The 26,328-nt window shown below is 53.1% G+C and overlaps 2 protein-coding genes across 7 annotated transcripts in view; one reads left to right on the plus strand and one right to left on the minus strand.

Moving 5' to 3' along the window:
- Positions 1-1,416, minus strand: part of CAD (carbamoyl-phosphate synthetase 2, aspartate transcarbamylase, and dihydroorotase) — a 31,323-nt gene extending 29,907 nt beyond the window's left edge. For 2 of the 3 annotated variants that reach the window (XM_073557797.1, XM_073557796.1), the window contains exon 1: positions 1,228-1,416. In XM_073557797.1, coding sequence (XP_073413898.1) covers positions 1,228-1,318 — 91 coding nt within the window. In that variant the 5' untranslated portion in view covers positions 1,319-1,416. The remainder of the gene's footprint in view (positions 1-1,227) is intronic. The other variant, XM_073557798.1, reaches the window with a different exon arrangement.
- A 129-nt stretch (positions 1,417-1,545) lies between these two features.
- Positions 1,546-26,017, plus strand: LOC141065359 (sterile alpha motif domain-containing protein 12-like). Of its 4 annotated transcripts, XM_073557800.1 has the most exons (5): positions 12,444-12,569; positions 12,697-12,775; positions 22,508-22,582; positions 23,663-23,813; positions 24,127-26,017. In XM_073557800.1, the coding sequence occupies exons 3-5, from the start codon at positions 22,565-22,567 to the stop codon at positions 24,282-24,284; spliced, it is 327 nt and encodes a 108-aa protein (XP_073413901.1). In that variant the 5' UTR covers positions 12,444-12,569; positions 12,697-12,775; positions 22,508-22,564; the 3' UTR covers positions 24,285-26,017. The 4 variants fall into 4 exon arrangements, with proteins under 4 accessions (XP_073413903.1, XP_073413900.1, XP_073413901.1 ...); XM_073557802.1 differs by lacking the exons at positions 12,444-12,569; positions 12,697-12,775 and adding an exon at positions 1,546-1,597; XM_073557799.1 differs by having other exon boundaries at positions 12,438-12,775.
- Positions 26,018-26,328: the final 311 nt, after the last annotated feature.

A 26,328-nucleotide genomic window follows, 5' to 3' on the forward strand; every position in this document is an offset into this window, starting at 1 on the left:
TCCCCGTCCCCTTCCTCACACATCCCCGTCCCCCTCTCCTCCTCACACATCCCCGTCCCCCTCTCCTCCTCACACATCCCCGTCCCCCTCTCCTCCTCACACATCCCCGTCCCCTCCTCCTCCTCACACATCCCCGTCCCCCTCTCCTCCTCACACATCCCCGTCCCCCTCTCCTCCTCCTCCTCACACATCCCCCTCTCCTCCTCCTCCTCACACATCCCCCTCTCCTCCTCACACATCCCCCTCTCCTCCTCCTCCTCACACATCCCCGTCCCCCTCTCCTCCTCACACATCCCCGTCCCCCTCTCCTCCTCACACATCCCCATCCCCCTCTCCTCCTCCTCCTCACACATCCCCGTCCCCCTCTCCTCCTCCCCCTCACACATCCCCGTCCCCCTCTCCTCCTCACACATCCCAGTCCCCCTCTCCTCCTCCTCCTCCTCACACATCCCAGTCCCCCTCTCCTCCTCCTCCTCCTCACACATCCCCGTCCCCCTCTCCTCCTCCCCCTCACACATCCCCGTCCCCCTCTCCTCCTCCCCCTCACACATCCCCGTCCCCCTCTCCTCCTCCCCCTCACACATCCCCGTCCCCCTCTCCTCCTCCTCCTCACACATCCCCGTCCCCCTCTCCTCCTCCTCCTCACACATCCCCGTCCCCCTCTCCTCCTCCTCCTCACACATCCCCGTCCCCCTCTCCTCCTCACACATCCCCGTCCCCCTCTCCTCCTCCCCCCCCTCACACATCCCCGTCCCCCTCTCCTCCTCCCCCTCACACATCCCCGTCCCCCTCTCCTCCTCACACATCCCCGTCCCCCTCTCCTCCTCCCCCCCCTCACACATCCCCGTCCCCCTCTCCTCCTCCTCCTCACACATCCCCGTCCCCCTCTCCTCCTCCTCCTCACACATCCCCGTCCCCCTCTCCTCCTCCTCCTCACACATCCCCGTCCCCCTCTCCTCCTCACACATCCCCGTCCCCCTCTCCTCCTCCCCCCCCTCACACATCCCCGTCCCCCTCTCCTCCTCCCCCTCACACATCCCCGTCCCCCTCTCCTCCTCACACATCCCCGTCCCCCTCTCCTCCTCCCCCTCACACATCCCCGTCCCCCTCACACATCCCCGTCCCGCTCTCCTCCTCCCCCTCACACATCCCCGTCCCCCTCTCCTCCTCCTCCTCACACATCCCAGTCCCCCTCTCCTCCTCCTCCTCACACATGCCGTCACTCACCCACTTCCCCGGACACCGGGACCTCAGCCCCCAGCATGTGTCCGGTGAGGCGGGCGCCATCCTCCAGGAGCAGCTCTGCCTGCAGCGCCATGTGGTGAGCGGCTACTGCTCGGCCAGGCCGGATACCCAGACACGTGTTCTCGGAGTGGGTGGAGCCAAGGTGAAGGGCGGGACTGGAGCAGGCAGAAGCAATGAGAATATGGAGGCTGGGGGGCGGAGACTAGCGGCTCATTAACTCCAAGATGGGAGGAGTCACAGCTCAGTCAGCGGCAATAGCAGAAAAGGCCACGCCCCGGGGCGGGCACAAGCACGCCTATAAATAGTCTGCCGGAGGCAAGCAGAGGAGAGGGAATGCCAGTCTGGTTCTCAGGTATGCCGGCAGCTGCTGGACGCCCCGCACCGCCCCGCACCGCACCGCACTCTTCCTGCAATTTCACGCAGTTAGCTTGTAGCAGCTCTGAGCATCGCAACCAATCAGAGCGCGTGATTCACGTGTCCCGACAGGTAGCAGGATGTCAGCCACGCTGTGATTGGCTGTAGGATCCTGTCAGCCAATACTGAGTGTTGTCAGATCAGAGGAGCGCTGTAACCACGGCAACCACCGGCCGCACAGACCCGGCCACGTGACGTGCAGTAACACGCTCGCGTTAGAGGAGACCCCCCATGAGGTGGTTTGGGGGGGTGATGAGGGAACTCGGTGGAGGACAAGGGTGGGCTCAGCGGAGGCATCTCGTGGGGGGTGACGAGGGGGCGGGCTCAGCGGAGGCATCTCGTGGGGGGTGACGAGGGGGCGGGCTCAGCGGAGGCATCTCGTGGGGGGTGACGAGGGGGCGGGCTCTGCGGAGGCGTCTCGTGGGGGGTGACGAGGGGGCGGGCTCAGCGGAGGCGTCTCGTGGGGAGTGACGAGGGGGCGGGCTCAGCGGAGGCATCTCGTGGGGGGTGACGAGGGGGCGGGCTCAGCGGAGGCGTCTCGTGGGGGGTGACGAGGGGGCGGGCTCAGCGGAGGCATCTCGTGGGGGGTGACGAGGGGGCGGGCTCAGCGGAGGCATCTCGTGGGGGGTGACGAGGGGGCGGGCTCAGCGGAGGCATCTCGTGGGGGGTGACGAGGGGGCGGGCTCAGCGGAGGCATCTCGTGGGGGGTGACGAGGGGGCGGGCTCAGCGGAGGCATCTCGTGGGGAGTGACGAGGGGGCGGGCTCAGCGGAGGCATCTCGTGGGGAGTGACGAGGGGGCGGGCTCAGCGGAGGCATCTCGTGGGGGGTGACGAGGGGGCGGGCTCAGCGGAGGCATCTCGTGGGGGGTGACGAGGGGGCGGGCTCAGCGGAGGCATCTCGTGGGGGGTGACGAGGGGGCGGGCTCAGCGGAGGCGTCTCGTGGGGAGTGACGAGGGGGCGGGCTCAGCGGAGGCGTCTCGTGGGGGGTGACGAGGGGGCGGGCTCAGCGGAGGCATCTCGTGGGGGGTGACGAGGGGGCGGGCTCAGCGGAGGCATCTCGTGGGGGGTGACGAGGGGGCGGGCTCAGCGGAGGCATCTCGTGGGGGGTGACGAGGGGGCGGGCTCAGCGGAGGCATCTCGTGGGGGGTGACGAGGGGGCGGGCTCAGCGGAGGCATCTCGTGGGGGGTGACGAGGGGGCGGGCTCAGCGGAGGCATCTCGTGGGGAGTGACGAGGGGGCGGGCTCAGCGGAGGCATCTCGTGGGGAGTGACGAGGGGGCGGGCTCAGCGGAGGCATCTCGTGGGGGGTGACGAGGGGGCGGGCTCAGCGGAGGCATCTCGTGGGGGGTGACGAGGGGGCGGGCTCAGCGGAGGCATCTCGTGGGGGGTGACGAGGGGGCGGGCTCAGCGGAGGCGTCTCGTGGGGAGTGACGAGGGGGCGGGCTCAGCGGAGGCGTCTCGTGGGGGGTGACGAGGGGGCGGGCTCAGCGGAGGCATCTCGTGGGGGGTGACGAGGGGGCGGGCTCAGCGGAGGCATCTCGTGGGGGGTGACGAGGGGGCGGGCTCAGCGGAGGCGTCTCGTGGGGGGTGACGAGGGGGCGGGCTCAGCGGAGGCGTCTCGTGGGGGGTGACGAGGGGGCGGGCTCAGCGGAGGCGTCTCGTGGGGGGTGACGAGGGGGCGGGCTCAGCGGAGGCGTCTCGTGGGGGGTGACGAGGGGGCGGGCTCAGCGGAGGCGTCTCGTGGGGGGTGACGAGGGGGCGGGCTCTGCGGAGGCGTCTCGTGGGGGGTGACGAGGGGGCGGGCTCTGCGGAGGCGTCTCGTGGGGGGTGACGAGGGGGCGGGCTCTGCGGAGGCGTCTCGTGGGGGGTGACGAGGGGGCGGGCTCTGCGGAGGCGTCTCGTGTGGGGTGACGAGGGGGCGGGCTCTGCGGAGGCGTCTCGTGTGGGGTGACGAGGGGGCGGGCTCTGCGGAGGCGTCTCGTGGGGGTGACGAGGGGGCGGGCTCTGCGGAGGCGTCTCGTGTGGGTGACGAGGGGGCGGGCTCTGCGGAGGCGTCTCGTGTGGGGTGACGAGGGGGCGGGCTCTGCGGAGGCGTCTCGTGTGGGGTGACGAGGGGGCGGGCTCTGCGGAGGCGTCTCGTGTGGGGTGGCGAGGGGGCGGGCTCGGCTGGGTCTTCTGTGCTGTAATACCTCTTTACATTACCACCCCGTTTCTCAGGATGTCCACTCTGCTTTTCCTCACTTCTGGATGAAGGGCGCTGGCTCGAAAGGCTTTGTAACATGGGAACATATAAAAGATCACTGCTTCTCCATGTATTTCCAGTGTGACAAAAACATTTTACTCACCGGTCTCAGAATATATATACGTACAGAGGGCAGGACAATCAATGTGTGTCGTGCCAGTAGATAACAGGCTCCAATTAAGACGCCAGACGTACATTACAATAGCCGTGGGATTTACAAAGGTGGGGGGAGGTCAGAAGTGGGATATCTCGTTTACATCTGCCCAGGGGGTCGCAGCCGGTCGGCTTCTGCATTAAGGGCATACATCTCACATTACACCTATCGTACATGCATCTCTTATTCGAGGTGCTGGGGGGTTCTGTAACAGCTGTGCTTTCACACTCGTGGTAGCATGAGACGGACCCTACAACCCACACAAGTGGCTCAGGCAGTGCAGCTCATCCAGGATGGCACATCAATGTGAGCTGTGGCAAGAAGGTTTGCTGTGTCTGTCAGCGTAGTGTCCAGAGGCTGGAGGCGCTACCAGGAGACAGGCCAGTACACCAGGAGATGTGGAGGGGGCTGTAGGAGGGCAACAACCCAGCAGTAGGACCGCTACCTCAGCCTTTGTGCAAGGAAGAACATGAGGAGCACTGCCAGAGCCCTGCAAAATGACCTCCAGCAGGCCACAAATGTGCACGTGTCTGCACAAATGGTTAGAAACCAACTCCATGAGGATGGTCTGAGTGCCCGACGTCCACAAAAATAGTAAATAAACCCCCCCTTTATCACCCCCTTAGGTAGGGAAAAATAATGAAATAAAGACAATATATTTTTTATTTTTCCACTAGGGTTAGGGGTGTGTTGGGGCGGTTCCAGTGTTTAGGCACATCAGGGGCTCTCCAAACTCGACATGGCGCCACCATTGATTCCAGCCAATTTTGCGTTCAAAAACTCAAACGGTGCTCCCTCCCATCCGAGCCCCGACGTGTGCCCAAACAGTGGTTTACCCAAACATATGGGGTATCAGCGTACTCAGGAAAAATTGCACAACAACTTTGGGGGTCTAATTTCTCCTGTTGGCCTTGGGAAAATAAAAAATTGCGGTCAAAAAAATTATTTTTGTTGAAAAAAATATTTTTTATTTTCACGGCTCTGCGTAATAAACTTCTGTGACGTACTTGGGGGTTCAAAGTGCTCACCACACATCTAGATAAGTTCCCTGGGGGGGGGGGGTCTAGTTTCCAAAATGGGTTCATTTGTGGGGGGTTTCCACTGTTTAGGCACTTCAGGGGCTCTGCAAACGTAACATGACGCCCGCAGTCTATTCCATCAAAGTCTGCATTCCAAAACGTCACCACTTCCCTTCCAAGCCCCTCTGTGCGCCCAAACAGTGGTCCCCCCCCCCCACACACATATGGGGTACCAGCATACTCCGGACAAACTGGACAACAACTATTGGGGTCGCTTGTGGGGGAGCTGCAATGTTTAGGCACATCAGGGGCTCTCCAAACTCGACATGGCAACCGCTAAATATTCCAGCATATTTTCCATTCAAAAAGTCAAATGGCGCTCCTTCCATTCCGAGCTCCTGCCTGTCTGCTGGTGGACTCCCTGCTGCTCGTTACTCGGTGCTCTGCCTCTCCTCGCCCTGCTGCCTACAGTCCCCTGTGCCTCTCCCTGATGCGGTCTCTGCTTATCTACTGTCTGGACTCCTATTTGTAGCTATTCACCCCTGGAACTCTGTGGCCAGTAAGGAATCCTGACATCATCATCTCCTCTAGGTCTGTGTTGCTCTATCTGCGGTGCGGGACTTTCAGCCCTAAAGGTACACACAGTGACCACCTCTGGTTAATGCCACTTCTATAGAATGCCGGACGTCTACGTTCAGGTGCCGTGTGCCTTTCCACCCTCATGATTGCTGGACTTCTACACGTCAGTGCTGTGTGCGTGCTCCTTCTTAATATCGCTGGGCTGCCTCACTAAATGCGGTGTGCTTACTCGCACACTTTCTGCCGGACTCCTACGTTTAGTGCCTTGTACACACCTGCCTTGTATTACTGTTGGACTGGTTATATGAGCGGTCGCGCCCCGCTCATCAGTTACTCCGGACATTTCTATATTGAGCTGTGTTTTCGTTACTATTGCAGGAAGTGCTCTGTTACTCGTCACACTTGTTAAATATACTTATTTGCACCAATCTTGGTCTCCGTTTCATATTATCCCATGCAATCAGATTCCGTAGTACCCATATAGTTGTTACTGTGTGTGTGGTGGTCGTAGAATCAGAATGTCAGAGTTGGAAGGGACCTCAAGAGTCGTCTTGTCCAACCCCCTGCCTAAGCAGGATTCATTAAACCATCTCAGACAGATGTCTGTTCAGCCTCTGTCTGAAGACTTTCATTGAAGGAGAACTCGCCACCTGTTCTACTCATTGGTCACCATCCCTGTTAAGATGTTTTTCTAATATCTAATCTGTTTCTTCTCCCTTTCAGTTTCATCCCATTGCTTCTCGTGGTCCCTCTATACTGACAGGCCCTCAGATATTTGTAGACAGCTATTAAGTCTCCTCTTGGTCTTCTTTTTTGCAGCTAAACATTCCCAGATCGTGTAACCATGCCTCGTAGAACATGGTTTGCAGTCCACTCACTATCATGGTAGCTAAACTCAGAACTTGCTCCTTTTTTTTTCAATGTCTTTTTTAAAATGTGATGCCCAGAACTGGACACAGTATTCCAGATGAGGTCTGACCAAGGAGGAGTAGAGGGGGATAATGACTTCACATGATCTAGACTGTATGCGTTTTTTTTTTTTTTTTTTTTTTTAATACAGCCTAGAACTGTTTGCTTTTGTTGCTGCTGCATCACACTGTTGATTCATGTGCAGTCTGTGATCTATTAGTATATCCAAGTCTTTTTCACATGTGCTGTTGCATAATTCTATTCATACCATTCTGTAACTGTAATTTTTGTTTTTCTTGCCCATATTTAGAATCTTGCATTTCTCCCTGTTAAATACTATTCAATTAATCGCTGCCTATTGTTCAAACTTATCTAGATCCTTCTTAATCCTTGCTCTGTCTTCTCTTGTGTTAGCTATCCCTCCTAGCTTTGCATTTTCTGACAATTTGATTAATTTACCTTCCATTCCCTTATCTAGATCATCTATAAAAGTATTGAACAACACCAGGGCCAGGACAGAGCCTTGTGGACCCCACTTGTAACAATTCCAATTGGATGTGCAGCCATTGATTATCACCCTTTTAGTACGATCACTGAGCCAGTTATGAATTTACCTAACCGGAGCCTTGTCAATCCCATACTTGGTCATCTTTTCAATAAGGATAGTATGAGATATTTTTATCAAATGCTTTGCGGAAGTCGAGGTATTCTATGTCTACCAGCATTTCCCTGATCCACCCAGTCAGTGATTCCATCATGGAAGTAAATTAGATTAGTCTGGCATGACTTGTTTGGTACATACCCATGCTGGCTCTGGTTAATTACTGTATTCTTATCCAAGTACTTACATACATGCTGTTTAATAATTTGTTCACAGATTTTCCTGGTATAGGAGTAAGGATCACTGACCTGTAATTTCCTGGCTCTGTCTTTTTTCCTTTTTAAATATAGGGACCACATTTACCCGTCTCCAATCTTCTCGGACTTCTGTTGTTCTCCAGGATTTTTCAAAAGATTCTGGCTAGTGGTTCTGCACTTTCCTCTGCTAACTCTTTCAGTGCCCTAGGATGTAATTAATCTGGACCAGGAGATGTAAATTAGCTAAGTGTTCGCTCTTCATCTCTGTTTATGGATAGTGTAGATTCTTTCGATGACACTGAGAAGATCAGTTGATGTTACAGTTGCTTTCTTAGAAAACACAGGTGCAAAATAGGAATTCAAAAGTTTGGCTTCTCAACTTCATTTTTGAGCACTTCATCCTTTTCATTCTGTATTAATCTTATGGCATCTGTGACTTGTCTTTGGCTTTTGACATACTCCCAAAATCCTATTTTACTGCTTTTGGCTTCCCATGTAAACCTCACTTCATTATTGTCTTTAGCGCTTCTGTTTCTTGCCCTGCAGTCCCTGCAGCCAGCATTATATTTGTCTTTATGTATGCAGCCTCTCTCTTTCCATTTAATATAAATTTTTCTTTTTTTCCTTTTTAACAAGTGATTAAGTTCTGTGTTCGTCCTGGTCTCTTTAAATGCTTTCAATTCTTCCTTTTCGGGATTGTTGCCGATTGTGTAGTGAGAATTTAATTTAGCAAAATCTCCCATCCTTTTTTGGACATTTATGTCCTTTAGAACATCCGGCCACTGGACCTTTCCTACCCTCTGAGTCCTTTAAAATCTGTCTTTCCGAAGTCCAACCTTAAAGTCTGAGTCCTCGATGGTCTTCCTCCTCTTCTAATACAAGATTCGAGGATGGCATGATCGCTGCCTCCTAAATTCCCATCCACCTTTACTTCCTCAACCTTTTCCTGACTGTTGATAAGAATTGGGTCCAAAATTACAGATCAGGTTCTCTCTTCTACCTATTGAAAGAATTAGTTGTCAGTGAGAGAAGATAAGATTTTTTTTCTGGACCCACTACTTTTGCCTGAGAGTGATTCCTAACAAATATCTGGATAGTTAAATTCTCCCATAATCAGTATGGCATACTTTTTAGGGAACAGAGAAATCTGATATAAAGAGTTCATCCATAACTTCAGTTTGTCCAGGTGGCCTGTAGTAAACACCTACAATAGTGTCCTTTCTATTTTCTCCTTGTATTCTTATCCACACAGTTTCTACAGAGCTACCAGTCTCTGAAGCTTGGATCTCTGTGGAGATATACAGCCTCCTAACATATAATCGAACACTTACTCTTCTCTTATTAATCCTATTTTTTTATAAATAAGTTGCAGCCTTCAAGGCTCGTTTTCCAAGCATGTGTATCATTCCAGCAAGTTTCAGTGATGCCTATGACAGCTTATCTCTCTCCCTGTGTTAGCAGCTCCAATTCTCCTTGTTTCCCATGCTCTGGGCATTTGTATAGACACTTTTTAGTTTGTAGTTGGTTTCTTTTGCTCCTCTATTTTCATTCAACGTTTGTTTTTGTTCTTCCGTTCCACTTTTCTTAGCAAGGTTCTCAAAAGAATTCATTAGCGGCATATTTGTTTCTGGCCTTACATTTCCCATCCCATATTGCTCTAGTTTAAAGCTCTCCTGATGAGTGTAGCAAAGCGTCTACCATACAGTTAGGTCCATATATATTTGGACAGACAACATTTTTCTAATTTTGGTTCTAGACATTACCACAATGACCCAAAACATAAAGCCAAAGCAACCCAGGAGTTTATTAAAGCAGAGAAGTGGAATATTCTTGAACGGCCAAGTCAATCACCTGATCTCAGCCCAATGGAGCATGTATTTCACTCGTTAAAGACTAAACTTCAGACAGGCTCACAAACAAACAGCAACTGAAAACCACCGCAGTGAAGGCCTGGCAGAGCATCAAAAAGGCGGAAACACAGCGTCTGGTGACGTCCATGAGTTCAAGACTTCAGGCAGTCATTGCCAACAAAGGGTTTTCACCCAAGTACTAGAAATGAACATTTTATTTACAATTATTTAATCTGTCCAATTACTTTTGGTCCCTTTAACATGTGCCACCCTGTTTTTAAGGAGCCGAAACTCCTAAACCCTTCATCCAATGTTAATGTGGACACCCTCAAATGAAAGCTGAAAGTCTGAACTTCATCTGCAGCTGAATTGTGTTTAAAATTCATTTTGGTAATGTCTAGAACCAAAATTAGAAAAATGTTGTCTCTGTCCAAATATATATGGACCTAACTGTATATGGGTTGTCCTGTTTTTGAAAGATGCAACCCATCTCTAGCAAGGAGTCCCTCCTACAGGTAATTCACTCCATAGTCAAGAAACCCAAAATGTTGCTGCCGGCACCATCGACCTAGCCAGTTGTTTACCTGTAGAATCCCGTTCAATCTCCTTGGTCCATGTCCGTCCACTGGGAGGATGGAAGAGAAGACCACCTGTGCTCCCAGGTCCTTCACTTTCCTGCCTGGGACTTCAAAGTCTCTGCCTATCGTTTCCAAGTCCTTTCTTGCTGTCAGTTGTTCCTATGTGCATTAGCAGACGTGGGCAGTGGTCTGTAGCACTGGAGTATTGATATCCTATCAGACACATCTTTGATTTGGGCACCTGGAAGACGGCACACTTCTCAGGAGGTGAGGTCCGGTCGGCAGATAGCGGCCTCTGTTCCTCTCAGTAGGAATCCCCCACAACCACCACTCGCCTTCTTCTCTTCACCACAACAGTTGTCCTGCGTTAGAGCTTGGCAGCGGTTCTTCAGCGGTATGGCTGCTGACGGCCTCCTCGTCCTCCTGCTGGGTCACATGCTTCCATTCCTCTTCTTCTGCAGGCACATTGTAAGGTGCTTCTCTCACAACATTCTGAACGGTGATCTCTACTGTCACTATCTACGGCAGGAGGAACACTGAGAAGGGCAGTCCTGGAGGAAAACCTGTTAGAGGCTGCAGAAGACCTGAGACTGGGGCACAGGTTCACCTTCCTGCAGGACAACCACCCTCACCATCCTGCCAGAGCTACAAGGGTGGGTCTAGATCAGAGCAGCACGGTGGCTCAGTGGCTAGCACTGCAGCGCTGGGGTCCTGGGTTTAAATCCCACCAAGGACAACATCTGCAAGGAGTTTGTATGTTCTCCCGTGTTTGCGTGGGTTTCCTCCGGGTTCTCCGGTTTCCTCCCACATTCCAAAGACATACTGATAGGGAATTTAGATTGTGAGCCCCATCGGGGACAGTGATGATAATGTGTGCAAACTGTAAGCGCTATATAAAAATAAAGATTATTATTAGGTCATAATCATATGGACAAACAGCGCAGTCACCGTCCAAAATGAAATCCCAGAGAATCTGCGACAAGACGTGAAAATTACTGATCACAGACGTCTCCATCCAATGTCACTCAGCGAGGGGGCAAAATGTCACCTCTAAATGTTGAAAGGTGGGAGAGACTGACCCCAAATGACTGCAGAGAAAGGTGGTCCGACAAAGCTGGAAACTTTTTCAAGGCAGTGTATGTTGTGTGTTTGCCTATGTGACGATAACAAGAGCTACTGCCATACCCTGCTCGTATATCCCTTTTACTCCTGAGCCCTCCTTTTAGTTCCCAGTCCTCCAGCCCTCCTTTTAGTCCTGAGCCCTCCAGCCCTCCTTTTAGTTTCCAGCCCTCCTTTTTACTCCTGAGCCCTCCTTTTAGTCCTGAGCCCTCCAGCCCTCCTTTTAGTCCTGAGCCCTCCTTTTAGTTCCCAGTCCTCCAGCCCTCCTTTTTACTCCTGAGCCCTCCTTTTAGTCCTCCAGCCCTCCAGCCCTCCTTTTTACTCCTGAGCCCTCCTTTTAGTCCTCCAGCCCTCCTTTTTACTCCTGAGCCCTCCTTTTAGTCCTCCAGCCCTCCTTTTTACTCCTGAGCCCTCCTTTTAGTCCTCCAGCCCTCCTTTTTACTCCTGAGCCCTCCTTTTAGTCCTCCAGCCCTCCTTTTTACTCCTGAGCCCTCCTTTTAGTCCTCCAGCCCTCCTTTTTACTCCTGAGCCCTCCTTTTTACTCCTGAGCCCTCCTTTTAGTCCTCCAGCCCTCCTTTTTACTCCTGAGCCCTCCTTTTAGTCCTCCAGCCCTCCTTTTTACTCCTGAGCCCTCCTTTTAGTCCTCCAGCCCTCCTTTTTACTCCTGAGCCCTCCTTTTAGTTCCCAGTCCTCCAGCCCTCCTTTTAGTCCTCCAGCCCTCCTTTTTGTTTCTTTTCTGCTCCGGGCTTGTTCTGTGTTCAGTCCAACAACGTCTCACATATGTTCTGTGTGCAGAGAACCCACGTGGTCACCAGCTGTTGGACGGTGCTCCATTTTGGTGTTGTTGACCCACCATGCTCATACACCCTGGTTGATGGACAGAACAGTTATCCCTTCCAGTTTCCCCAAACACTTTTTTGTATCCTCATCTCTGCCAAGCTTACAATAGTTTTCAACGGGGAGAGTGTAGTAGTCTGCAGCCAAACACATCTGTCGCCTCCGCTCAAACGCCCTACTATTCTCTTCCAGACTCTCGTCTTTTCCTCGCGATGCCTCCAGACACTTCTGATGGCGCCTGCTCTCCGGGGTGTGGTACATGCCCTAGGCATCTCTTCCCTGTTGAGGCAGGGTCAGCGTGCTGCTATACACAGAGGGGCTCCAGTTCTGCAGACTTTAAGTAAAGGTCTATAGAATCAGACACTTCGCTCTCATGACTTTCTATATATATATATATATATATATATATATATATATATATATATATATATATACATATATCCATGATTTGTGCTGCGGCACTGGATGTTGGAGACGCCGGTGACAGCAGTGTGGAGTATTCTGCCCTCGGGCCCTGTAGTTCTATGAGGACCATCGTCTCCCAGCTGTTACCTGCACAGGGAGAGAGGCGTGCCACCGGGCAAGCATGGACAGGTAAGGGAAGATCAGGAGAGAGGCGGAGTACACACAGGATTAGGGAAGCAGAAAGGTGCGGCAGCGAAGGAGAGACGGCTCCGGGTGCCAGGGACGAGTCTGTAGGGAGCACAGGGTCAGGACGTGTGAAGATGTCCTAGGCTCCATATTGGAACTGTGTTTCTGGACATGGTAAGCGGAGAGAGGAGCGGAGACCTGACTGAGGCCAGGAGAACCTCCACGTAGACCTTGCGCCATGTACGAGGACGTCTAGCCGGAGACCTAATACAAGAAGACTATCTGGCCTCTGGGTTCACAGGTGGTGACCTCGCGTCCCAGGCATGGAGGAAAGTGGCCAAAGATGAGGAAGACCCCGAGGACGACGGACCAGGAATCAGGTAACTACATGCTGCTGCCTGTTACACGGTAACGCGTGTCCGCTGACCTGTGACGTCACACGTGTGACATATGCACATCTCTAGACGTACACACCTGGAGACTGCGGGGGTCTACCGAAGACCTCTCAGACCCGCGGGAACCGTGTGCGGGGTCTGGCTGTTTACACACAGGACACATACCGCCCCCATTATAACTTATCACTCTTATTCATCCATTGTACTCGCTTATATGGCACCATCATATTCCACCGCGCTGTACGGACATCATCTCTGCCCCCATCGGGGCTCACAATCTACATTCCCCATCAGTATGTATGTGGAGGGTGGGAGGAAACCATTGCACTGGGAAAGCATACAGACTCCTTGAAGATGTTGTTCTTGGAACGCAAAGCTACAGTGCTAGCCACCATGCTGCCCTATTTCCAGTACAGTGCTAACCACTGAGCCACCATGCTGCCCTATTTCCAGTACAGTGCTAACCACTGAGCCACCATGCTGCCCTATTTCCAGTACAGTGCTAACCACTGAGCCACCATGCTGCCCTATTTCCAGTACAGTGCTAACCACTGAGCCACCATGCTGCCCTATTTCCAGTACAGTGCTAACCACTGAGCCACCATGCTGCCCTATTTCCAGTACAGTGCTAACCACTGAGCCACCATGCTGCCCTATTTCCAGTACAGTGCTAACCACTGAGCCACCATGCTGCCCTATTTCCAGTACAGTGCTAACCACTGAGCCACCATGCTGCCCTATTTCCAGTACAGTGCTAACCACTGAGCCACCATGCTGCCCTATTTCCAGTACAGTGCTAACCACTGAGCCACCGTGCTGCCCTATTTCCAGTACAGTGCTAACCACTGAGCCACCGTGCTGCCCTATTTCCAGTACAGTGCTAACCACTGAGCCACCGTGCTGCCCTATTTCCAGTACAGTGTTAACCACTGAGCCACCATGCTGCCCTATTTCCAGTACAGTGCTAACCACTGAGCCACCGTGCTGCCCTATTTACAGTACAGTGTTAACCACTGAGCCACCGTGCTGCCCTATTTCCAGTACAGTGCTATCCACTGAGCCACCATGCTGCCCTATTTCCAGTACAGTGCTATCCACTGAGCCACCATGCTGCCCTATTTCCAGTACAGTGCTAACCACTGAGCCACCATGCTGCCCTATTTACAGTACATTGCTAACCACTGAGCCACCATGCTGCTCTATATATAGTACAGTGCTAACCACTGAGCCACCGTGCTGCTCTATATATAGTAGAGTGCTAACTACTGAGCCACCGTGCTGCTTTATATATAGTAGAGTGCTAACCACTGAGCCACCGTGCTGCTCTATATACAGTACAGTGCTAACCACTGAGCCACCGTGCTGCTTTATGTACAGTGCTAACCACTGAGCCACCGTGCTGCTCTATATACAGTACAGTGCTAACCACTGAGCCACTGTGCTGCTTTATATACAGTACAGTGCTAACCACTGAGCCACCGTGCTGCTCTATATACAGTACAGTGCTAACCACTGAGCCACCGTGCTGCCCTATTTCCAGTGCAGTGCTAACCACTGAGCCACCGTGCTGCTCTATATACAGTACAGTGCTAACCACTGAGCCACCATGCTGCCCTATTTCCAGTACAGTGCTAACCACTGAGCCACCATGCTGCCCTATTTCCAGTACAGTGCTAACCACTGAGCCACCGTGCTGCCCTATTTACAGTACAGTGTTAACCACTGAGCCACCGTGCTGCCCTATTTCCAGTACAGTGCTATCCACTGAGCCACCATGCTGCCCTATTTCCAGTACAGTGCTAACCACTGAGCCACCATGCTGCCCTATTTCCAGTACAGTGCTAACCACTGAGCCACCGTGCTGCCCTATTTCCAGTACAGTGCTATCCACTGAGCCACCATGCTGCCCTATTTCCAGTACAGTGCTATCCACTGAGCCACCATGCTGCCCTATTTCCAGTACAGTGCTAACCACTGAGCCACCATGCTGCCCTATTTACAGTACATTGCTAACCACTGAGCCACCGTGCTGCTCTATATATAGTACAGTGCTAACCACTGAGCCACCGTGCTGCTCTATATATAGTACAGTGCTAACCACTGAGCCACCGTGCTGCTTTATGTACAGTGCTAACCACTGAGCCACCGTGCTGCTCTATATACAGTACAGTGCTAACCACTGAGCCACCGTGCTGCTCTATATATAGTACAGTGCTAACCACTGAGCCACCGTGCTGCTTTATGTACAGTGCTAACCACTGAGCCACCGTGCTGCTCTATATACAGTACAGTGCTAACCACTGAGCCACCGTGCTGCTTTATGTACAGTGCTAACCACTGAGCCACCGTGCTGCTCTATATACAGTACAGTGCTAACCACTGAGCCACTGTGGTGTCCTATGTGCAGTGCTAACTAGTGAGCCCCCAATGCTCTTCACATGTCCTTGTTTTCTTAACGGACTGCGTCCATAAAAAGAAAGTGTCATGGAGACATCTGTTTTTGATCCGAAACATGGATCAAAGGATAACTTTGTAATAAGTAGGAGATTTTTTTTTTCATACAAGAAAATCACTGATGGTAAAAATAAACACTGACCAAATACTGGAGAAAATCTAATCCAAAACTGATGAAAACCGGAGCTCTTTATGTGCGAGGTCTGAATGAGGCCTTAGTCTGTAGACTGGCAAGTCAGTAATACCCCTGGCTGGGCCATCACTAACACTGTGTAAGATGACTTGTATTATGTAAGAATTGTGTTCTGCCCTGTAATATTGTCATTATCACTAAGCCGGGTTCCAGCTGACGCTTCTATCTAGTCACACTTGTGTTTTCTGTGGGATGAGCTGACGCCTCTATCTAGTCACACTTGTGTTTTCTGTGGGACGAGCTGACGCCTCTATCTAGTCACACTTGTGTTTTCTGTGGGATGAGCTGACGCCTCTATCTAGTCACACTTGTGTTTTCTGTGGGATGAGCTGACGCCTCTATCTAGTCACACTTGTGTTTTCTGTGGGACGGGCTGACGCTTCTATCTAGTCACACTTGTGTTTTCTGTGGGACGAGCTGACGCTTCTATCTAGTCACACTTGTGTTTTCTGTGGGACGGGCTGACGCTTCTATCTAGTCACACTTGTGTTTTCTGTGGGATGAGCTGACGCCTCTATCTAGTCACACTTGTGTTTTCTGTGGGATGAGCTGACGCCTCTATCTAGTTACACTTGTGTTTTCTGTGGGACGAGCTGACGCCTCTATCTAGTCACACTTGTGTTTTCTGTGGGATGAGCTGACGCTTCTATCTAGTCACACTTGTGTTTTCTGTGGGATGAGCTGACGCCTCTATCTAGTCACACTTGTGTTTTCTGTGGGATGAGCTGACGCCTCTATCTAGTCACACTTGTGTTTTCTGTGGGATGAGCTGACGCTTCTATCTAGTCACACTTGTGTTTTCTGTGGGACGGGCTGACGCTTCTATCTAGTCACACTTGTGTTTTCTGTGGGATGAGCTGACGCCTCTATCTAGTCACACTTGTGTTTTCTGTGGGACGAGCTGACGCCTCTATCTAGTCACACTTGTGTTTTCTGTGGGATGAGCTGACGCCTCTATCTAGTCACACTTGTGTTTTCTGTGGGATGAGCTGACGCCTCTATCTAGTCACACTTGTGTTTTCTGTGGGACGGGCTGACGCTTCTATCTAGTCACACTTGTGTTTTCTGTGGGACGAGCTGACGCTTCTATCTAGTCACACTTGTGTTTTCTGTGGGACGGGCTGACGCTTCTATCTAGTCACACTTGTGTTTTCTGTGGGATGAGCTGACGCCTCTATCTAGTCACACTTGTGTTTTCTGTGGGATGAGCTGACGCTTCTATCTAGTCACACTTGTGTTTTCTGTGGGATGAGCTGACGCCTCTATCTAGTCACACTTGTGTTTTCTGTGGGATGAGCTGACGCCTCTATCTAGTTACACTTGTGTTTTCTGTGGGACGAGCTGACGCCTCTATCTAGTCACACTTGTGTTTTCTGTGGGATGAGCTGACGCCTCTATCTAGTCACACTTGTGTTTTCTGTGGGATGAGCTGACGCCTCTATCTAGTCACACTTGTGTTTTCTGTGGGACGGGCTGACGCTTCTATCTAGTCACACTTGTGTTTTCTGTGGGACGAGCTGACGCTTCTATCTAGTCACACTTGTGTTTTCTGTGGGACGGGCTGACGCTTCTATCTAGTCACACTTGTGTTTTCTGTGGGACGAGCTGACGCTTCTATCTAGTCACACTTGTGTTTTCTGTGGGACGAGCTGACGCCTCTATCTAGTCACACTTGTGTTTTCTGTGGGACGGGCTGACGCTTCTATCTAGTCACACTTGTGTTTTCTGTGGGACGGGCTGACGCTTCTATCTAGTCACACTGTGAACCTGGCACTGGTCGCTGCTTCCAGGACGGCGCCTCCCATGGAGGAAACCTTTTTGTGAAAATACCAGGCGGCTTGTGGAAAAGCTGAGGATGGATCCGCGTTCTCAGACAGGAGGAGGAGAGAAGAGCGGCCGCCATCTCCAGGTGCTCTGTGTACACTGAGTGCAATGGAGACTTGGAGGACATGAGCCAAGGAACCGTCTCTGCCCTGTACTCTGACCCCGAGGAATCAATCATTCACCAACCACTACCGTGCCAGGGCCGCAGACACTGCAACAGGTGGGAGCAAGTGCAGGCGGTGTACCTGGGAGGGTGTGAGGGTGCAGGCGGTATACCGGCATATTGTGGGGTGCAGGCGGTGTACCTGGGAGGGTGTGAGGGTGCAGGCGGTATACTGGCATATTGTGGGGTGCAGGCGGTGTACCTGTGAGGGTGCAGGCGGTATACCGGCATATTGTGGGATGCAGGCGGTGTACCTGGGAGGGTGTGAGGGTGCAGGCGGTATACTGGCATATTGTGGGATGCAGGCGGTGTACCTGGGAGGGTGTGAGGGTGCAGGCGGTATACTGGTATATTGTGGGGTGCAGGCGGTGTACCTGTGAGGGTGCAGGCGGTATACTGGTATATTGTGGGGTGCAGGCGGTGTACCTGTGAGGGTGCAGGCGGTATACTGGCATATTGTGGGGTGCAGGCGGTGTACCTGGGAGGGTGTGAGGGTGCAGGCGGTATACCGGCATATTGTGGGATGCAGGCGGTGTACCTGGGAGGGTGCAGGCGGTATACTGGTATATTGTGGGGTGCAGGCGGTGTACCTGGGAGGGTGTGAGGGTGCAGGCGGTATACTGGCATATTGTGGGGTGCAGGCGGTGTACCTGGGAGGGTGTGAGGGTGCAGGCGGTATACTGGTATATTGTGGGGTGCAGGGGGTGTACCTGGGAGGGTGTGAGGGTGCAGGTGGTATACTGGTATATTGTGGGGTGCAGGCGGTGTACCTGGGAGGGTGTGAGGGTGCAGGCGGTATACTGGCATATTGTGGGGTGCAGGGGGTGTACCTGGGAGGGTGTGAGGGTGCAGGTGGTATACTGGTATATTGTGGGGTGCAGGGGGTGTACCTGGGAGGGTGTGAGGGTGCAGGCGGTATACTGGCATATTGTGGGGTGCTGGGGTGTACCTGGGAGGGTGTGAGGGTGCAGGCGGTATACTGGCATATTGTGGGGTGCAGGCGGTGTATCTGGGAGGGTGCGAGGGTGCAGGCGGTATACTGGCATATTGTGGGATGCAGGCGGTGTACCTGGGAGGGTGTGAGGGTGCAGGCGGTATACTGGCATATTGTGGTGTGCAGGCGGTGTACCTGGGAGGGTGTGAGGGTGCAGGCGGTATACTGGCATATTGTGGGGTGCAGGCGGTGTACCTGGGAGGGTGTGAGGGTGCAGGCGGTATACTGGCATATTGTGGGGTGCAGGCGGTGTACCTGGGAGGGTGTGAGGGTGCAGGCGGTATACTGGCATATTGTGGGGTGCAGGCGGTGTACCTGGGAGGGTGTGAGGGTGCAGGCGGTATACTGGCATATTGTGGGGTGCAGGGGGTGTACCTGGGAGGGTGTGAGGGTGCAGGCGGTATACTGGCATATTGTGGGGTGCAGGCGGTGTACCTGGGAGGGTGCAGGCGGTATACTGGCATATTGTGGGGTGCAGGCGGTGTACCTGGGAGAGTGTGAGGGTGCAGGTGGTATACTGGCATATTGTGGGGTGCAGGTGGTGTACCTGTGAGGGTGCAGGCGGTATACTGGTATATTGTGGGGTGCAGGCGGTGTACCTGGGAGGGTGTGATGGTGCAGGTGGTATACTGGCATATTGTGGGGTGCAGGCGGTGTACCTGTGAGGGTGCAGGTGGTATACTGGCATATTGTGGGGTGCAGGCGGTGTACTTGTGAGGGTGCAGGCGGTGTACTGGCATATTGTGGGGTGCAGGCGGTGTACCTGTTAGGGTGCAGGCGGTATACTGGTATATTGTGGGGTGCAGGCGGTGTACCTGGGAGGGTGCAGGCGGTGTACCTGGGAGGGTGTGAGGGTGCAGGCGTTGTACTGGCATATTGTGGGGTGCAGGCGGTGTACCTGGGAGGGTGCAGGCGCTATACTGGTATATTGTGGGGTGCAGGCGGTGTACCTGGGAGGGTGTGAGGGTGCAGGCGTTATACTGGCATATTGTGGGGTGCAGGCGGTGTACCTGGGAGGGTGTGAGGGTGCAGGCGTTATACTGGCATATTGTGGGGTGCAGGCGGTGTACCTGGGAGGGTGGAGGCGGTATACTGGCATATTGTGGGGTGCAGGCGGTGTACCTGGGAGGGTGCAGGCGGTATACTGGCATATTGTGGGGTGCAGGCGGTGTACCTGGGAGGGTGTGAGGGTGCAGGCGGTATACTGGCATATTGTGGTGTACCTGGGAGGGTGTGAGGGTGCAGGCGGTATACTGGCATATTGTGGGGTGCAGGCGGTGTACCTGTGAGGGTGCAGGCGGTATACTGGCATATTGTGGGGTGCAGGCGGTGTACCTGGGAGGGTGTGAGGGTGCAGGCGGTATACTGGCATATTGTGGGGTGCAGGGGGTGTACCTGGGAGGGTGTGAGGGTGCAGGCGGTATACTGGCATATTGTGGGGTGCAGGCGGTGTACCTGGGAGGGTGCAGGCGGTATACTGGCATATTGTGGGGTGCAGGCGGTGTACCTGGGAGGGTGTGAGGGTGCAGGCGGTGTACTGGCATATTGTGGGGTGCAGGCGGTGTACCTGTGAGGGTGCAGGCGGTATACTGGCATATTGTGGGGTGCAGGCGGTGTACCTGGGAGGGTGCAGGTGGTATACTGGTATATTGTGGGGTGCAGACGGTGTACCTGGGAGGGTGTGAGGGTGCAGGCGGTGTACTGGCATATTGTGGGGTGCAGGCGGTGTACCTGGGAGGATGTGAAGGTGCAGGCGGTGTACTGGCATATTGTGGGGTGCAGGCGGTGTACCTGGGAGGGTGTGAGGGTGCAGGCGGTGTACTGGCATATTGTGGGGTGCAGGCGGTGTACCTGGGAGGGTGTGAGGGTGCAGGCGGTGTACTGGCATATTGTGGGGTGCAGGCGGTGTACCTGGGAGGGTGTGAGGGTGCAGGCGGTGTACTGGCATATTGTGGGGTGCAGGCGGTGTACCTGGGAGGGTGCAGGCGGTGTACTGGCATATTGTGGGGTGCAGGCGGTGTACCTGGGAGGGTGCAGGCGGTATACTGGCATATTGTGGGGTGCAGGCGGTGTACCTGGGAGGGTGCAGGTGGTATACTGGTATATTGTGGGGTGCAGGCGGTGTACCTGGGAGGGTGTGAGGGTGCAGGCGGTGTACTGGCATATTGTGGGGTTCAGGCGGTGTACCTGGGAGGATGTGAAGGTGCAGGTGGTATACTGGCATATTGTGGGGTGCAGGCGGTGTACTGGCATATTGTGTGGTGCAGGCGGTGTACCTGTGAGGGTGCAGGCGGTGTACTGGCATATTGTGAGGTGCAGGCGGTGTACCTGGGAGGGTGCAGGCGGTATACTGGCATATTGTGGGGTGCAGGTGGTGTACCTGGGAGGGTGTGAGGGTGCAGGCGGTGTACTGGCATATTGTGGGGTGCAGGCGGTGTACCTGGGAGGGTGTGAGGGTGCAGGCGGTGTACTGGCATAATGTGGGGTGCAGGCGGTGTACTGGCATATTGTGTGGTGCAGGCGGTGTACCTGGGAGGGTGTGAGGGTGCAGGCGGTGTACTGGCATATTGTGGGGTGCAGGCGGTGTACCTGGGAGGGTGCAGGCAGTGTACTGGCATATTGTGGGGTGCAGGCGGTGTACCTGGGAGGGTGTGAGGGTGCAGGCGGTGTACTGGCATATTGTGGGGTGCAGGCGGTGTACCTGGGAGGGTGCAGGCGGTGTACTGGCATATTGTGGGGTGCAGGCGGTGTACCTGTGAGGGTGCAGGCGGTGTACTGGCATATTGTGGGGTGCAGGCGGTGTACCTGGGAGGGTGTGAGGGTGCAGGCGGTGTACTGGCATATTGTGGGGTGCAGGCGGTGTACCTGGGAGGGTGTGAGGGTGCAGGCGGTGTACTGGCATATTGTGGGGTGCAGGCGGTGTACTGGCATATTGTGGGGTGCAGGCGGTGTACCTGGGAGGGTGTGAGGGTGCAGGCGGTGTACTGGCATATTGTGGGGTGCAGGCGGTGTACCTGTGAGGGTGCAGGCGGTGTACCTGGGAGGGTGTGAGGGTGCAGGCGGTGTACTGGCATATTGTGGGGTGCAGGCGGTGTACTGGCATATTGTGGGGTGCAGGCGGTGTACCTGGGAGGGTGCAGGCAGTGTACTGGCATATTGTGGGGTGCAGGCGGTGTACCTGGGAGGGTGTGAGGGTGCAGGCGGTGTACTGGCATATTGTGGGGTGCAGGCGGTGTACCTGGGAGGGTGCAGGCGGTGTACTGGCATATTGTGGGGTGCAGGCGGTGTACCTGTGAGGGTGCAGGCGGTGTACTGGCATATTGTGGGGTGCAGGCGGTGTACCTGGGAGGGTGTGAGGGTGCAGGCGGTGTACTGGCATATTGTGGGGTGCAGGCGGTGTACCTGGGAGGGTGTGAGGGTGCAGGCGGTGTACTGGCATATTGTGGGGTGCAGGCGGTGTACTGGCATATTGTGGGGTGCAGGCGGTGTACCTGGGAGGGTGTGAGGGTGCAGGCGGTGTACTGGCATATTGTGGGGTGCAGGCGGTGTACCTGTGAGGGTGCAGGCGGTGTACCTGGGAGGGTGTGAGGGTGCAGGCGGTGTACTGGCATATTGTGGGGTGCAGGCGGTGTACTGGCATATTGTGGGGTGCAGGCGGTGTACCTGGGAGGGTGCATCTTCTCGCCTTCCCCCGATGCTGGATTCCTCCCTGCACTCTCAGGATTTCCCTCCTGCCTCAGTAAATTCTTTTCCACCCTCATTTGGCTTTAGAGCCTGTCAGCCCATGTTCATAAATGCCGCTCACCTGCTGCACCCCGGACTCCCTGTCTGGGGGTGCCCCGTGTTGGAAGCCTCTCACATATGTGCCCCAGGTAATGGACAGGGCAGCAGAATGTCAGGCACGCCCCTGAGATTACACCTGGGACAGGTCAGAGAGGGCAAGGATCACAATGGAGAGGTTTCATGCCCCTCTCTCCTCGGCTGTGTCCCCCACGTCCTACGCTGGTGGCGCTGGAGATGTGACAGTCACTGTGCGGCCCGTACCATCCGATAATGAGCTGCACTACATGTAACTTGTATTATTTACAGGTGCAGACAGGAGGTCCGATCGGCTGAGTGGTCACACGTCACTCCTGGACTCTAAACATGGCGGCACCCTCACAGGTAACACTGTGTTCTCCATCAAGTCACCTCCCTCTCTATGAAAACCCCAGAATAATACCAAGGATAAGCATCCATCTGTCATACCCAGGATGAGCGTGAGAGTCCTGATGTTATACCCAGGATAAGCATGAGAGTCCAGGTGTTATACCCAGGGTGAGCGTGAGAGTCCAGGTGTAATATCCGAGATGAGCATCTGAGTCCCAGTGTTATACCCAGGATGAGCATGAGAGTCCAGGTGTAATATCTGAGATGAGCGTGTGAGTCCCAGTGTTATACCCAGGGTGAGCGTGAGAGTCCCGATGTTATACCCAGGATAAGTGTGAGAATCTAGGTGTAATATCCAGGAGGAGCAAGAGAGTCCAGGTGTAATATCCAGTAGGAGCAAGAGAGTCCAGGTGTAATATCCAAGATGAGCGTCTGAGTCCCAGTGTTATACCCAGGATGAGCATGAGAGTCCAGGTGTAATATCTAGGAGTAGCAAGAGAGACCAGGTGTAATATCTGAGATGAGCGTGAGAGTCCCGATGTTATACCCAGGAGGACCGTGAGTGTCCAGGCGTAATATCCAGGAGGACCGTGAGTGTCCAGGCGTTATATTCTTAGGATGTCTGTGAGGTTGTAGGTTTTTGAGCTGAGATGAATGTGAGGGTGCCGGAATTAGACGTAGGCTAAGGTCACACTATCAGTATTTGGTCAGTATTTGTAAGCCAAAACCAGCAGTGGGTGATAATCCAGCAGTGGTGAACGTGATTCATTTATACTTTTCCTCTGCTTGGAACACTCCTGATTTTGGCTTAGAAATGCTGATGTAAAATACTGAACGTGTGAACGTGGCCATAAGCTTTATGTGATGGGGCTGTCCTCAGGATGAGTGTAAGGATTCGGGTTCCTGGTGCATTGCTCTACGTCCCTCCCGGTATGGAGCATGGTGCTTGTAGTGTGATGAGCAGCCGGTCTGTCCGGACACTAGAGGATCATCGGTTCACATTAGCGTATATTATGCCTGTCCTCAGGTGCTGGTGGATGATCCATCCCCGATAAGGCCAGGGCTGAGTTCACAGACTCTTCTCTTATCTTCCAGGGTTTGATGTCACAGGAATCAGAGGATGAGGAGATCTGGGAGAAGCCAGTCAGTGACTGGTCAGTACAAGATGTCTGCTCCTGGCTGCAGTATGGACCCCTACAGAATGCGGCCGGCCTGGTCCAGGCAGCATATTCCCATCACATCTCAGGTACAAGAAAGTACCCCGGGAGCCTTCAACATCATCCACCCTACAGTGGATGGATGACATAGGAAGACATGATGGATGATGTGAGCGGAGATGATTAGGGATGGAGAACAGGTGATATGAGCAGACATGATTAGTGAAGATGGATGATGTGAGCAGACATAATTAGTGATGGAGGATGGATGATTTGAGATGACATTAGTGACGGTGAATGAGCGTACTTTATTGATGGTGGATGATGTGAGGACCCATGTTGAGTGATGGAGGATGGATGATGGATGACGTAGGAGTAATCATTTCTGGCTTTTCCTTGCAGGACGGGCTCTGCTGAGGCTGACGGATAACCTGTTGCAGAGGATGGGAATTCAACAGAATTTGCATCAATCAATTCTTGTTGAAGTCTTAGAGCTGAAGCTCCAGCAGGAAATCCAGCAGCTGCTGCTGATCACGGATGGTGAGCCAGAGAAGGAGTGAAGTTACTCAGCAGGCCAAGAAGAAAACATACAAGAACCATTCAAGAACTAGTGCCAGTCTGTTGTATAACCTAGGAGGACCATGCTGTGCCAGAGGGTGGACTGTTCTCTAGGGTATAACTCAGGAGCACCATGCTGTGCCAGAGGGTGGACTGTTCTCTGGTGTAAAATCTAGGAGGACCATGCTGTGCCAGGAGGTGGACTGTTCTCTGGTGTAAAATCTAGGAGGACCATGCTGTGCCAGGAGGTGGACTGTTCTCTGGTGTAAAATCTAGGAGGACCATGCTGTGCCAGGAGGTGGACTGTTCTCTGGTGTAAAATCTAGGAGGACCATGCTGTGCCAGAAGGTGGACTGTCCTCTGGTGTATAACATAGGAGGACCATGATGCTGTGCCAGGAGGTGGACTGTTCTCTGGTATTTAACCTAGGAGGGCCATGCAGTGCCGTGTCATCGACTGTTTTCTGGTATATAGCGTATAAGGACCATGCTGTGCCATATCATGGACTATCGTCTGGTGAATAACCTAGGAGGACAATGCAGTGCCATATCATGGACTGTTCTTTGGTGTATCACCTAGTAGGACCATGTTGTGTCATACCATGGACTGTCCTCTGTTGTATAACTTTGGAGGACCATGTTGTGCCAGGTGATGGACTGTTTTCGGGTGTATAACCTAGGAGGACCATGCTGTGCCATGTCATGGATAGTTCTCTGTTGTATCACCTAGGAGGACCATACAGTGCCATTCCATGGGCTGTTCTCTGTTGTATACCTAGGAGGACCATGCTGTGCCATGACATGGTCTGTTCTCTGTTGCATCACCTAGGTGGACCATGACGTGCCATGTCATGGACTGTGCTCTGGTGTATCACCTAAGAGGACCATGCTGTGCCATGATATGGTCTGATCTCTTTTGTATCACCTAGGAAGGACCATGCCGTGCCATGGATTGTTCTCTGTTGTATCACCTAAGAGGACCATGCTGTGCCATGATATGGTCTGATCTCTTTTGTATCACCTAGGAAGGACCATGCCGTGCCATGTCATGGACTGTGCTCTCGTGAATCACCTAGGAGGACCATGCTGGGCCGTATCATGGACTGTGCTCTGGTGTATCACCTAGGAGGACGATGCCGTGCGGTGTCATGGACTGTGCTTTGGTGTATCACCTAGGAGGACCATGCCGTGCCATGTTATGGATAGTTCTCTTGTATCATCTAGGAGGACCATCCTGTGTCATGACATGGTCTGTTCTCTGTTATATCACCTAGGAGGACCATGCTGTGCCATGCCATGGACTGTTCTCTGGTATATAACCTAGGAGGACCATGCTGTGGCAGGGTGTGAACAGTATAGATGTAAATTATAGCACATGGATCTTAGGATTTAGTCCACTTTTCAGTTAAGAAAGTTCCCTCAGTTCTTGTGAAGTAGCCCAGCACCACGGATGTGTTGGAAACATGACGGATGATTACTGCTCCTCTTATCCACTGATTTCTATACCAAGAATAGATTCCCCTCCCCCTTATTTTTAGGTCCACGTCCAATCTCACTCGCTCTATGTAGGCGTCATACACCCAATGTTTTAATGTTTTGGAGTTTTTTGTATACACCCTTCGAAATCTGATTCTTTCCTTCTACCTTCTCATTAGTTGATGGATATTTCTAATAACAGTTACTTTAAATTCATGGAACTTTTAATTGATCTTATTAATAAATCTCCTGAAAATCTATGTAAAGAGAAAGACGATTCATTGGCTCGGCGTAGAAACCGAACCTACGACTCAGTGGGTTGTAATCAACAAAAATGGATAAACAGCTCAAAAATTGGGAAAAGAAATACATGAAGGCCAAGCCAAAAAAACCCTCGACCAAGAAATTTGACCCTTTCTTACTTTCGACTCTGCAAAAACTCTTACTGTTCCTCTTATTCATTCTCGTCTGGACTATTGTAACGCTCTACTAATCGGTCTCCCTCTTACTAAACTCTCCCCCCTCCAATCCTTCCTGAATGCTGCAGCCAGGATCATATTCCTCACCAATC

Source organism: Dendrobates tinctorius, unplaced genomic scaffold (assembly GCF_039654945.1).
Source record: "Dendrobates tinctorius isolate UK_male_01 unplaced genomic scaffold, ASM3965494v1 ptg000251l, whole genome shotgun sequence".
In the NCBI taxonomy this organism is placed as follows: Eukaryota; Metazoa; Chordata; class Amphibia; order Anura; family Dendrobatidae; genus Dendrobates; species Dendrobates tinctorius.

Coding starts and splice junctions, on each gene's coding strand:
- LOC141065359 (XM_073557802.1), top strand. Junction 23,814..24,126: donor ATATTCCCATCACATCTCAG/GTACAAGAAAGT, acceptor TTTTCCTTGCAG/GACGGGCTCTGCTGAGGCTG.